At 37.8% G+C, this 14174-nt stretch overlaps 1 protein-coding gene across 6 annotated transcripts in view; it reads left to right on the forward strand.

Annotated features, from left to right (window-relative positions):
• The window catches only part of NAA35 (N-alpha-acetyltransferase 35, NatC auxiliary subunit), a 105645-nt gene that overhangs the window by 18051 nt on the left and 73420 nt on the right, over positions 1–14174 (forward strand). For all 6 annotated transcript variants that reach the window (XM_025984161.2, XM_072763325.1, XM_025984160.2 and 3 more), the window contains exons 3-6: positions 1275–1308; positions 3722–3836; positions 5030–5104; positions 5687–5854. In XM_025984161.2, the coding sequence (XP_025839946.1) occupies positions 1275–1308; positions 3722–3836; positions 5030–5104; positions 5687–5854 (392 nt within the window). The remainder of the gene's footprint in view (positions 1–1274; positions 1309–3721; positions 3837–5029; positions 5105–5686; positions 5855–14174) is intronic.

A 14174-nucleotide genomic window follows, 5' to 3' on the forward strand; every position in this document is an offset into this window, starting at 1 on the left:
TGCCACCTGCCTGGTGCAGGGCTCGGGGGTGGGGGGGTTGTTTACCCCGTGAGGCCCCAGGAGGAACAACCCCAGTGGCGGGGCCAGCTCTGGAGCCCTGGATTCAGCTCCCGCAGGAACTAGGGAGCTGTCTGTCTGCAGGGCCTGGAGGCTCCAGGGCCGGGCCGCTGATCTGCTCAGCTCGGGGCAGGAGCGTCCTTGCTGTCCTGTGCCCTCCCGGCCTCTGTCTGTCCCGGGGGGAGGCCAGATCCTGGGCTGTGTCCGGGCCCCCAGTGCCCCCGGGCCAGCGCCCTGTTGGATTCGCGCTCCCGGCCGCGCAGCCCCCTCCGCACGGAGCCTCTTCCTCTGCCCGAGCCCCTCCGAGCTGCTCCCGGGTCCAGCCGTGCGTGTTGCAACCCTTTAGTGAGCTTGGCGCACTCTCCCCTGGGCGCAGTTGCTGTGTTAGTTTCCCAGGGAGCCTGAGGGCATCCCCGACCTTCCTGGGGTCCTGCTCTAACTCCCTGGGAATGCTTTTCCACCTGAGAAGATTGGTGATGCTCTTGCTTCTCTGGGATGGAGCTTTCCTGTCCAGGGGGCCCCGGGGCTAGGCTCCTCGCGGGGCCCCTCCCCCTTGGATGCCTTTTGTTTCTTTAATTCCCCCCTCCCCCCCAGTCTTCCTACCTTGATAGAACAGGGAACTCTTCTCACTGTAGCATTCCAGCTGTTCTCTCTCTTTTTTTTTTTTTTTCCCAGCTGTTCTCTCTTTAAATCTCAGGCCGAATTCGTAGATTTTCAGCATGATTTGAAGGTTATCTAGGTAATTTGGTGGGGTAGGTGATTTGGGGACCCTACTCTTCCGCCATCTTGCCCCTCCAGATTGAGTAAAATGAAATTTTAAAAAGTCGCTTTGGCACTGTTACTGGGACACGAGAGGCTAGATTATGACACCAAGTGGTTTAAAAGCAATTTAAGAAACTTTAGTAGTTTTATGAAAAAGTATATATGGGGAAATTTTACTAGTGGTACTTTAAAATGAGATTGGTAATTCTGATCGGATTATTTTGGTCTGTTGGTCACTGGCTAATTCTAAAAAGTTCAAGTTATAGGGTTTAAATATTCACTGTGTAGAAGGCGTTATATTAGTAACTGCATACAAATAATATAGTAATTTCTTAGAAAAAGAAGTTTAATGTAATCTAGTCCATTTTTGAGCTAAACTTTTGGATTATTTCCTTACAATTAAAATTTAAATATAATGTAATTTTTCAAAGAATTTTTCTCTTTTTTTCTTTTAGAATTAAAGTTGGGAGAACTGCTTCATGATAAGCTGTAAGTATTTGTGTCTTTTGAAATAGTGTAGTGTAATATTTACACCTGTTTTTTGTGTGCAGTATATTCCTTGAGACCTGGGTAATATTACATTTCAAAGTTGTAAAAATAAAATAATTATATTTTTAACCTCAGTGAGTAATTTTGGGACAGCTGATCCTAGTTGTGATATGAAATGGCTGTACTTAATGCAACTGTGACTCGTGGTCCTTTCCTTGAGAGTTTATATATAGGACATGGAATTTCTTGAAGAAAAGGTACAGGCTGTATGTTATCTGTGATAGGCTGGTTGATGGCCAGAGATGAGTGATTTAATGGCTGGATGAAAGGAGATTGAGAATTCCCCAGAAAGGTGAAAAAAGAGAGGTGCTTGGTTGTTTAACTCCCATAGATAGTTCTCCTACTGCTATGGCCAGACTCAGTTTCAAGGTTAGGAATACAAAGTGTTAAATTAGTGGCCAAGATTAGACATTTAGAAAGCAGGGGGTAGACTCTGAAATGTAGTTCTTCTCAGACTCTAGTGTGAATCCGGATCATCCCACATGATGAAACACATGTTGCTCCCCCCCACCCCCTCCCCCCAAGTTCCTTCTTTAGAGCTGGCATGTGGGACCACAGAAATTGCATTTCTCAAAAGTTTCCTGGTGAAGCTGATGCTGCTGATCTAGGGACGACCACATTAAGAACCATTCTGGGGCATCATTTTGGTGTTGCAGGCAATTCTAGGAAAGATATAATCATATCACAAGCTAATGCAGGAATGTGGGCCTGACTATGCAATAAGATTTGAAGGAAGATAGCTGGATTAACCAAGCCTTCTTCATTTCCCCAAGGTTTTAGGCTCAGCCCAGGGAACCACATTGCCAGCAGCCTCCCTGACCATCTATTAAAGTTATGTTCTTGTGATTCTTATCTCCCTTAGCTGTCTTGTAACTTGTTCCAAGTTTACTTTTTGTGAAATTGTGTGAGAGATTTCACTTTTTCCAGATGTTTAGCCACTTGTTTCAATAGTATTTATTAACCCATTATTTTTCACTACTTTGAAATTCTACCTTTATCATATATAATTTCTACAGAAATGTGAGTTTAAGCAGTTTGCTATTGATCTTTGTATTCTAAAATGCTTTTAATTATCATGTCTTTGATATTTGATGAATCTCTGTTGTTTTTGTTGAAAAAATTCTCTTCATTTTTGCATATTTACTCTTTTGGCTTGACAACCTCTTTGAAAAATACCATTTGGGTTTTGGTGTTTTTTTTTTTGTTTGTTTGTTTTTTTTAAAAGGCAGGCAGCCACTGTTGCTGCACTTATTTTTTTTTTTTTAATTTTTTAATTTTTTTATTTATGATAGTCACACAGAGAGAGAGAGAGAGAGAGGCAGAGACATAGGCAGAAGCAGGCTCCATGCCCCGGGAGCCCGACATGGGATTCGATCCTTGGTCTCCAGGATCACGCCCTGGGCCAAAGGCAGGCGCCAAACCGCTGCGCCACCCAGGGATCCCACCATTTGGGTTTTGATTAGCATAGACTAGAGTTGTCTTCAATAATATCACATTCATTCATCTTCAGATTATCTTGAAGCATTAAGATATTTGAGAGATTGCAGGGAAGAATGTCTTCTAATTTAAAGCTGGTAGTGGTATCTTGGTGCTGCTCTTCTGAGAGAAATGATTTATGTAACAAGGTACATATCTTTATTTTCCTGGTAATCTAATAGCTTGGACTGAGTGAAATATGAAGTCAGTAGCTTGATCACCTGTCAGATTTTCTTTTAAGCTTTCTTTGTTCCTTTCCCATTTTTTTGAGGCATATCTCAGTTAACGATATACTTCTTAACCAGTCCACAGTGCATCCTAACTATCTGCTTTTATGGCTAACAAGCCGTAAATATCAGACAAGATAAGTAGGTTGTTGGATTATTTTTCATTATGTTAATTGTCAGAACTTTGGGCATTATAGACAGTAATGTGCCAGATATTTCTGTTATTCATGATATAAAGAAAATGAAGAAATCTTAAAGTTATATTTGATGATTCTTCCCAACACAGCTTTCTGAATATTAAGTAGAGAAAATTATTTAAAGAAGGCAAAGTGAAATCCATTATAGACCAGTTGGTCTTTTTTCCAAAATTTCCAATGTGCAGCATTTGAGAAGGAAACACAAAGAAAATCTTTTGTTTTCTTTTCTCCCCCACAGTACCTGTAAAATAATTTGAGTGGCAAATACTTGAAACAATTTTTATGTTAAAGGAAGATTATTTAATTGAAACAAGTGGTGGCAAATTGGGAAGACTAAATATGTAGAATACTGTAGTTATTTAAAGCACTATAATAATTTTTATATCATTGTGAGAGTCTGGGTAAACTTACTGGTTCAAAAACAATTTGTGGGGTTAATTTTTTTATTTGCAGGTTTGGTCTTTTTGAAGCCATGTCTGCCATTGAAATGATGGATCCCAAGATGGACGCTGGCATGATTGGAAACCAAGTTAATCGAAAAGTTCTCAATTTTGAACAAGCTATTAAGGTAGTTACCGTTGTGCTTTTTGTGTTTTATCATTTGTTATTTCATATGTTAAAACAATGAAGATCAAACTTGGTGTATTAAAGTATAATTATTTTAAGAACATCTCAGATATATAAATAAAAATTAGTTATAACCTTTAGTTATTGATCTCTTTTGAAATCTGTAAATTGTTCAAGGTCTTCATTATAAGCTTGTTCTAAATTTCAACGTGTGTGTTTATTAATTTTTTAAAGGATTTCCGTGTATGTTCAAGTACCAGGGTAGTTGGCTATGGTATTAAATTTTATGTATTAATATATTAGGCAAAATACTTGTGGTTTTGAATTTGAAATTCATTCTGTGAGGATTGACTTACAGATTCATTTATAATTGCCACAGAGTTTAATTTTGCATATTTAATGAAGAAGGATTTGCTGAACAACCTAATCTAAATGCGGGAAGGGTTTTTAAAAATGTTTACTTTTCTTGAGCCTGCTGGCTGGCTCATTTGGGTCAGCTTATCTCAGGGTCATGAGATTGAGCCCCAGGTTGGTCTCTGCACTCAAGGGGGAGTCTGCTTGAGGCACTCTCTCTCCCCCTCTCTCTGCTTCTCCTTCCTCACTCAGTGCATGTGCATGCACACTCTCTTTAAAATAATAAATCTTTTTAAAAAATGTTTACTTTTCTCTTTTTAAGTAGTTTTGATCCATTGAAGTGATTCATATTTATTAATGCTTAAAACTAATTTGAACTGTGTTTTTAAATACTTGTTGGTTTGACTGCTTTATATAGGCCTTTATTCTGTTATAATTAAGAAGCTTTGATTTTTCTTATTGAATATCTATTTAAAATATATTTTAAGAATACAGAGTTGGTATCTTAGTTTTTTTTTTTTTTAAGATTTTATTAACTTGAGAGAGAAAGGGAGCATGAGTGGGATGAGGGGCAGAGGGAGAAGCACCCCCTCCCTACTGAGCAGGGAGCCCAATGCAGGGTACAATCCCAAGACTCCAAGATTATGACTTGAGCCGAAAGCTGACGTTTAACCAATTGAGCCACCCAGATGCCCCAGTATCTTAGTTTTTATCAGATGATGATACAGAATTGTTATTTTCTAAAATATTTGATTTTTGGAAGGCAAAAATTGCTACTAAACATAGAAACCATAAATTTATAAAAACTTTTACTCATGTCATATTTCTCCTCCTTTTTAGGATGGCACCATTAAAATTAAAGACCTCACCTTGCCTGAATTGATAGGGATAATGGATACTTGTTTTTGCTGTTTGGTAAGAGTTAAAATACACTTGGCTAATCTAAAAACTGTGACCTCCCAGAAAGTTCCTCTGGTTGGGGGTTATCAAATTAGAGGTGGGAGGCAGGAAAACTTGTGCAGTTTCTTGCAGTACTCTAGATTGGGATGTGATACTGTTGACTAGATCAGTAGTAATAAGGATGAAAAAGAAAAGTTAGATGAGTGGCTAAGTACCTGGTTAGTTCTAAAATTGTGAATTCCCTACTTTATAGATTTTTATTGACTCCATTGTGGAATCGATTGCTTTTGGATAGTATGTAAGGCAGCATTCTAATTTCATTAGTGCCCAAATATATTGCAAACTGAATTCTGTGTGAGAATGCTTTCCTTAGATAGCTAATCTTATTTATGGTATATGATTTTTGAAAAATTTTAGTCTGTAAAAGTGAATTGTAATTCTTTTGTCTCTTCTGACCTTCCCTTTAATCATCTTTGAAATACCATGATTAATAATACATTTATTTTGGTCTGCGGCAGTCCAGACTTTGGCTGCTGGGTCAATTTAGACTTTGCAGACTCTGTGTCATCTTAAACATAAACATTCTTTTCCTTGTAGATAACATGGTTAGAAGGCCATTCCTTGGCACAGACCGTATTTACGTGCCTTTACATTCATAATCCAGACTTTATAGAAGATCCTGCCATGAAAGCTTTTGCTCTGGGAATCCTAAAAATCTGTGATATTGCAAGAGAAAAAGTAAATAAAGCTGCTGTTTTTGAAGAGGTAAGATTTTGTATTAAGAGAATTCCTGAAGCTCATTGACCACTTTATTGTGATATATCTAAATGATTATATGATACATATTTTTATCAATATATATAGTTAACAGTTTTTAAAAGTGATGCTGTGGTGTTTACAGATGTATTGGCTGAAGTAATCCTGTGGTAAGAAAACTTCGATCTCAGTATATGTTCTTTCTGTTGGGACCATTCATGGAGTATCCATTATGTGCAGAGTATTTTGTTCTGGGTATTGTGGGGATTCACTAAGAGAAGACACAGCTTCTTCTCTCAAGTCTCTCAGTTCTCCTTTTGTTGAAACCTACTTTTCTTTTTAATGCTGTTACTGATCCAAACTAAATATATTAGTCCCCTACAGTGGTTCAGTGTATAGTACATGTAGCTTTTCTAAATTTATATTAATAATGTGAGAATAATACAGCTAATATGACTGTTCACATTTAAACACATGACTTGTGAGTTGTGTATGAAATATTGTCTGCTTTTTACATACTTACTGGTTTTTTTAGCTACCAATTTTAATTCCTATGGGTATCATGAAAAATCTTACCCATTTGAGTGAAAATTTTAAAAAGATTAGTTCGAGTTAATAAGTGAGAAGAGATATACAAGTTATTAAATACTTACATTCTCAAAGTACACCCAAAAAGACATCAAAAGTCCTAATCGCAGGGCAAAGAAAGGATTCATTTAGCAAACAGTGCTAGGATAATTGGTTAACACCCTTGAAAATTAATTTACCATCATTTTATATCTGCCTTAATCTGTTGGGCTATTATAGCAGAATACCATAGATGGAGTGGCTTGTAAACAACAGAAGTTTATTTCTCACACTTCCAGAGGCTAAAAAGTCCAGGATCAAGGCACCAGCAGCTCCAGTGTCTGTCTGCCTTCTGGTTTATAGGTGGCCATCTTTGCACTGTGTCCTCACATGGCAGAAGGTGCACAGGAGCTCTCTATTTCTCTTTTGTAAGGGTACTGATTCCATTCATGAAGGCTGTACTCTCATAGCCCAATCACCTCCCAAAAGCCCCACCTCCAAATACTATCACATTGGGTGTTAGGAATTAACATGAATTTTGGAGGGATACAGTCTTTATGACAACATCAAAATGCAGATAGAGCCGGCATTGGTGGTATAGTGGTGAGTATAGTTGCCTTCCAAAATGCAGATAGATGAAATATTTTTTTTAAGTTGTTAAAAAGTCAAAAGATTGTTTATAGAAAATGAACCTTTAAACATGAGAAAAGATGTGTAACTTCAGAGACATGCAGATTAAAACTGAGATACTATTTTGTACCCATTATTGGCAAAGCTTAGAAATCTTGTATAATATACCATGTTGATGAGAGTGAGAAATAGGCACTCACATGTGCTGTGTGTGTGAGACGAGTAGTCACTGCTTCCTTTTTAATTTTTAATTTCGAATTAACAAATTATAGTGACAGCACAAAAAACAGCATATGTCCCTCGCCTTGATTTCAGCTATTAATCCATTGTCCCCTTTACTATCTCAATTTCTCTCATGTATGTATGTTTTTTTTCTTGAGCCATAAGAAACTAAGTTGTATACAATTACGACCTTCTCCCTGCAGACACCTCTCAGTGTGCATCTTCTAAGAGAAAAGATACTTTCATATACAACTATAGTATAATTAATTACCAACCTCAGTGAATCTGTATTAACAGTCCACTCTCCATACTCTATTCCCATGAGGTGACCCAGTAATGCCCTTCCTGGCATTTTTTTTTCCCTACAGTTCAGAATCCAGCCTAGGATCATATCCTGCATTTAGTTGCCTCTTTAGTTTTTTGTTTTTTTTTTTTTTTTTTTTGCCTCTTTAGTATTCTTAATCTACAGCAGTTCCTCGGCCTTTGTTTCCATGTCATTGATATTTTTGGAGAACATAGGCCTCTTCTGGTTTGTCTTTTTTAATAGAATATTCCTCATTTGGGGTTTGTATGTTTTGTCTTGTGATTACATTTAGATTATACAGTCCTGGCAGGATTACAACATAAGTGACACTGTGTCCTAGTTCTGGTATTGCAGCTGAGGCATACAATGCCCATCTGCCCCCCTTGGTGGTCATGTTACTTTGTTCCAAGGTGTTTTCTGATCACTGTATGGTTACTGTTTTCTACCCTGGCATGTAATAAGCCTTCCATAGGGAAACTCTAAGATTATACAAATATCCTGCTCATTAAAGTCTTTCCCTTAGCATCACTGGATGCTTGCTTGGGCTAATCACTGTGATGGCTGCAAAATTATGATTTTCTCACTCTAGCACCCCCACACAGATACAAATTTATTAGTCAGGGCTCAGGTTTCCACTGTAAGCAGGACTCATACATTTATATGGTATTATAAATTCACAACTGTTTTATTTTTATTTTTTAAGATTTTAAAAATTTATTATGAGAGAGAGAGAGAGACGGAGAGAGGCAGAGACACAGGCAGAGGGAGAGAGAGAGAGAGAGAGAGAGAGAGAGACACGGAGAGAGGCAGAGACACAGGCAGAGGGAGAAGCAGGCTCCACACAGGGAGCCTGATGTGGGACTCAGTCCCAGGACTCCAAGATCATGCCCTGGGCCAAAGGCAGGTCTAAACCACTGAGCTACCCAGAGATCCCTCACAACTGTTTTAAAGAGCAATTGGTAGTATCATGAGTTACAATGTATATGACAACTTAGCAAGTTCACTTTTAGGAATTTATTATACAAATCTGTGCTGTGCACAAAGATTTATGTATAAGGACATTAATTGTAGTTTCGTTTATAGTAACAAAAGTCTAGAAACTACCTTAATATCTATCAATAGACTTGTTTAATGATGCTATCTTCATACAGTATTGTGTGCCCTTTACAAAGAAAGAGGTAGGTTTACAAGTAAGATTAGATCTCCAAAATAAAGTAAAATAAGTCAGGTGTAGAAAAGTTGTATAAGTTACTATCAATTTTTTTTTTTTTAATGGGAAGTAGTTAAATCTTCATACATAATATAACTGGAATCTTGAAGGATGGGATATATACTTGTTGGTGCTGTTGGAATTTTTATTACATGCCTGGATGAGTTTGTTTTAAAAGTAAATGAAAATAAATTTTTTATAATTATAATTGAAATTCTGCATATTCTCTGGATAAAGAACTTCCAAATGGGAGAAATCATAAAGGAAAACCAATAGGAAAAAGCTGATAGAAAGTTTTTTGGAAAAATCTAGATAACAAAAATGATCAACATTTATGTGTTAAGATCTCGTTCAAATAAAGTATAACACTGAAGCCCAAATGAATAACTGGGCTATAAAACCAATAGCTTACTCATGGAGGAGGGTAATAAATGACCAAACAGTTAAAAATTTAGTCTCCATGTCATCCAAGAAATAAAATAATTAGTTTACCTTTTATCTGCCAAATATATTTTTAAATAAAAATATTCAGTATTGGTAAGGATGCAGTAAGTTGTCATTTGATTTTTATTAGTGGGAGTATGCATTAGCACAGCTGAAACTAATTAATGCATGTTTAGAACTCAGCCTTAAATGAGGATACATTATGCCCACTTTAATCAGTTTTTAATAGTGAAAGTTGGCATCAACTAAAATGCCACCATAAGGGTTTACATGAAGTAAATTATGGATAATTTATTATACAGAGTGATAGAGAAAGGTGTTTAAAATCATGGGAGAGTAGGGGTGCCCGGATGGCTCAGTGCCTTCAGTGTAGGTTATGATCCTGGCTTAGGTCATGATGGGGGGGGGGGGGGGGGGGCTTGCTCAGCGGGGAGTCTGGTTTGCCTTCTCTCTCTTCCCCTCTCCTCTGCTTGTGCGCTCTGGTGTGTGCACTCCTTCTCTCTCAAATAAATAAAATGTTTAAAAAATCATGAATACTTTAAAGGGTTAGGAAAAATAAAGATTGGAAAGAAATATAAATAAAAACTCCTGGGCTGGAAAGATTATGCTTTCTTGTTTCTGTAAACTTTTCAGATTTCTCCAGATAAGTTTGTTTTGGTTTTATAATTAGAAAAAGAATTACCTGTTGAAAGTCCTTAAGAGACTTGGTAATGAATAAGTAAGAATGAACTGTAATAAATCACTTGTTTGAACTGGCTGCTTCTGAAGTTCCTACATGCTGGTATATTTTGCCCTCAGATGTGTCTCTGTTTTGTTTTTACTCCTGAACTGGAGACATGTGTCTTTCTTAATATCCTGTATACATGTGCAAAATGGAAACCACAGTTTCCCCCCTCAAACCACTGGTCCTCTTGCATTCTGCATCTTACAGAATGGTATCTACAGCGTTATCTGATTGAATTCTTTTGTTTTTACCTTGCAAGTGTTTTGAATCTAGGCACTGCTTTTCCTTTTCTCATTGTTCCTGCTTTATTTTTTTAATTTTTAAAAAGATTTTATTTATTTATTCGTGGGATCCCTGGGTGGCGCAGCGGTTTGGCGCCTGCCTTTGGCCCAGGGCGCGATCCTGGAGACCCGGGATCGAATCCCACATCGGGCTCCCGGTGCATGGAGCCTGCTTCTCCCTCTGCCTGTGTCTCTGCCTCTCTCTCTCTCTCTGTGACTATCATAAATTAAAAAAAAAAAAAAAAAAGGCTTTATATTTATTCGTGAGAGACACAGAGACAGAGAGAGGCAGAGAGACACAGGAAGAGGGAGAAGCAGGCTCCATGCAGGGAGCCCAATGTGGGACTTGATCCTGGGTCTCCAGGATCACGCTCTGGGCTGAAGGCAGTGCTAAACTGCTGGGCCACCCGGGTTGCCCCTTGTTCCTGTTTTAGTTTGAGCTTTTGTCAGCTTCAGATTTAGGTTCTTATGAGAGTGTCTGCACATTTCTTTTTGGGCCAGTTTTTCCCTTTAGGCCACTTTCCACTTGACTACCTGTTACCATCTTAAAAGTAGATAATCTGGTCGTATTCGGTTTTGCTCTTTGAAAATTTTTCTTGGGGTGTGTGTTTTAATAAAAGTAATACTTTTACATACTATGCAAAATCAAATAGACCATAGGATGTAAAATGAAAAATTATGTTCTTATACATTCCATAATATTAAATTATATTTAGCTTTTTCCCCACTATCTCCACATTTCTACATATAAAAAATTTTATATAATTGTTTTAATATAAACAATTTTATACAGTTTTAGCAATTTTTAGGTAGGATATGTCAGCACATTTTTAGCATATAACCAGCATTCACATTTTACTCCCTGTTTTACCCAAATAGTAATTTTTAGTTAAATCATTATTCAGTGTTGACATTACTATGATTGTATAAATACTAATGACAGATGAACCCAAGTGGTGTAAGTGTACATTTCTTTCTCAAAAATGTGTATTTTTGGGGATCCCTGGGTGGCGCAGCAGTTTGGCACCTGCCTTTGGCCCAGGGCGCGATCCTGGAGACCCGGGATCGAATCCCACATCGGGCTCCCGGTGCATGGAGCCTGCTTCTCCCTCTGCCTGTGTCTCTGCCTCTCTCTCTCTCTGTGTGTGTGACTATCATAGATAAGTAAAAATTAAAAAAAAAAAAAAATTTATTTTTCTTGAAGGTGATAACTCCCTCCTCTTTTTTTAATTTGATTAGTTTTCTGTGAGCTTCTCCCATATTCTTCTCTTCCCATTATTATGAAATATATCAGTCTGTCCGTTTATATATATTTTGAGATTCTTCACCTTAGCTCCTTTGTTCTTTAGCTTCAGACTGGATCAGTTTCCTTCTACATCCACTGTACAGCTGTGATCCCAGGGTTCTCTTCACTATTCTCCTAGGAATTCCATTTCCCTTTCTTTTTTGTTAGATTTGTAGTTATCTGGATTTCATACCCTTATTGTTCTTAGTTTATTACTTTGCTTGGTACAGCATCTCCAGTTCGATGGGGAGACCAGGAAGGAATTGTTTTTTGAACTTGCATGTCTGAAAATGTCTTTCCTACCCTCACACTTGATTAAAAGTTTGGTCATGATAGATTTCTAGAATGGAAAACTATTTTCTTCCGAATTTTTTAGACATTACTCCACTGACTCTTAATTTCAGTGTTGCTGTCCTGCTCCTTTATATGTAACCCATATTTTCTCTGTGGAAGCTTTTAGGATTTTTCATTTTAATGACTATACCTTAGACTTGGTCATCGCAACCCTTTACTAATTTCAGTTTGAAGTATTTTGTTCACAGACCACCACCTGTCTCTATGTTGCTTGTGTTCTGACTCCTACAATTCACCCCTACATGGACTCCAGTTTATATTACCTTTTTATTGTCATTACCCTTTTGACTCTCTTTTCTAACTTTAAAACTATCTTCCTTCATTACGGCTACTCCCTTAACTATACTTGCAGCTCTCTTCCTCTCTTGCCTATTGTACCTCAATTCTAGTTAAGTCCAGCCCTCTATCTGCTGTGCCTTTACACTTGCACACCTCAGTTGATTGCAGTTGATTGCACTCCGATTGGTCTACTTTCAGTTCACCACCACGTACTTCCAAGTGGGCCTTAAGTCTCCTTCCCTGGGTCATTCACACTCCATCTCAGAATTCTAACAGTTGTACCATCATTGCTTGAAGCCAACCTACCTTTCTACTGTACTAAATAAGTGAAAGTCATCTCACCTACCTGCACATGTGCTCTGTGTTCTTTGACCCTTCTCTTTGTCTAGATGAACCTATATGAGGGCGATCTCTTCCGCTTGTATATTAGATCCCATAACCTGTCTTATATTAACAAATATTCCTCTAACAATTCTACCCTCTGTCCCTTGCGTAATGAATTTGCCCCTCTGCTGGATCATTCCCATTAGTATGTTACCATTTCTTCACATAACATAACTTCAGCTTCTCTCCCCTATCTCGGTTCTTTTTAGCCAGAATCCTTAAGAGATGTCCATTCTCTCTTGAATCCTCTCCAGTCAGACTTTGAATGGTGTTCCACCAAAACTTTATCATCATGGTCATCTAAGACCTCAGTGATGCTAAACCCATTGATTAACGTTTGGTCTTAAACTTAATCAGGCATTGGATTTTTGACATGAAATCCATCCTTGAAACAAATTATTTTCTCTTTTTAAGATGGTTTTTTCCCCTGGTTCCCTGCCTCACTGGTTGTTCTTGTTTGTCATCTCATTTTCTAAACCAACACTGTCCAATAGATATAGAATGCAAGCCATTTAACTCATTTAAAATGTTCTAGTAGTCTGTGGGTGAAATTTTTGTTAACATTTTATGTAGTCCAGTATATCTAAAATAATATTTTGATATATAATCATTTATAAAATATTGAGAATTGCCAAAATATGGAAAGAGCCCAGGTGTCCATTGACAGATGAATGGATAAAGAAGATATGTGTGTGTATATACACGTATGTATGTATATGTATAAACCTATACCTGTGCATATACACACACACACACACACAGTGGAATATCACTCAACCGTCAAGAAGAATCGAGTCTTGCCATTTGCAGCGATGTGGATGGAACTAGTGTGTATTGTGAATTCCAATTTCTCTGAAAGAGAGAAAGACAAATACCATATAAATACCATATGATTGGGTAGCCTGGGTGGCTCAGCGGTTTAGCACCTATCTTCGGCCCAGGGCGTGATCCTGGAGACCCAGGATCGAGTCCCACATCGGGCTCCCTGCGTGGAGCCTGCTTCTCCCTCTGCCTGTGTCTCTGTCTCTCTCTGTGTCTATCATGAATAAATAAATAAAATCTTAAAAAAAAAAAAAACGATATGATTTCACTCATGTTGAATTTAAGAAGCAAAACAGATGAACATAGGGGAATGGAAGGAAAAATAAAATAAGGTAAAAACAGAGAGAGGCAAACCATAAGAGACTTTTTTAAAGGATTTATTTAGAGAGAGAGCATGCACAAGCAGGGGTAGCGGAAGAGAGAGGACAAGAAGCAGACAGCTGTGCTGAATGGAGAACGCAGTGTGCGGGTTGATCACATGACTAAGATCATGACCTGAGCTGAAATCAAGAATTGGATGTTTAACCCAGTGAGCTGCCCAGGCACCCCAAGAGATTCTTAACTACAGGGAACAAACTGAGGGTTGCTGGAGGGGAGATGAATAGGAGGATGGGATAACTGAGTGACGGGCATTAAGGACGCACTTGATGTAAATACGCACTGGCTATTATATGCAATTGAAGAATCACTAAACTCTATCCTGAAACTAATAATACACTGTATGTTAACTAAAATAAAAATTAATGAGATGTAAAATTATATTTTTTTGTAGCAAATATTCTAAGTGTGGTCTCTGTGTTACACCTACAGCACGTCTCAGTTT

This window comes from Vulpes vulpes, chromosome 1 (assembly GCF_048418805.1).
Source record: "Vulpes vulpes isolate BD-2025 chromosome 1, VulVul3, whole genome shotgun sequence".
NCBI lineage: Eukaryota > Metazoa > Chordata > Mammalia > Carnivora > Canidae > Vulpes > Vulpes vulpes.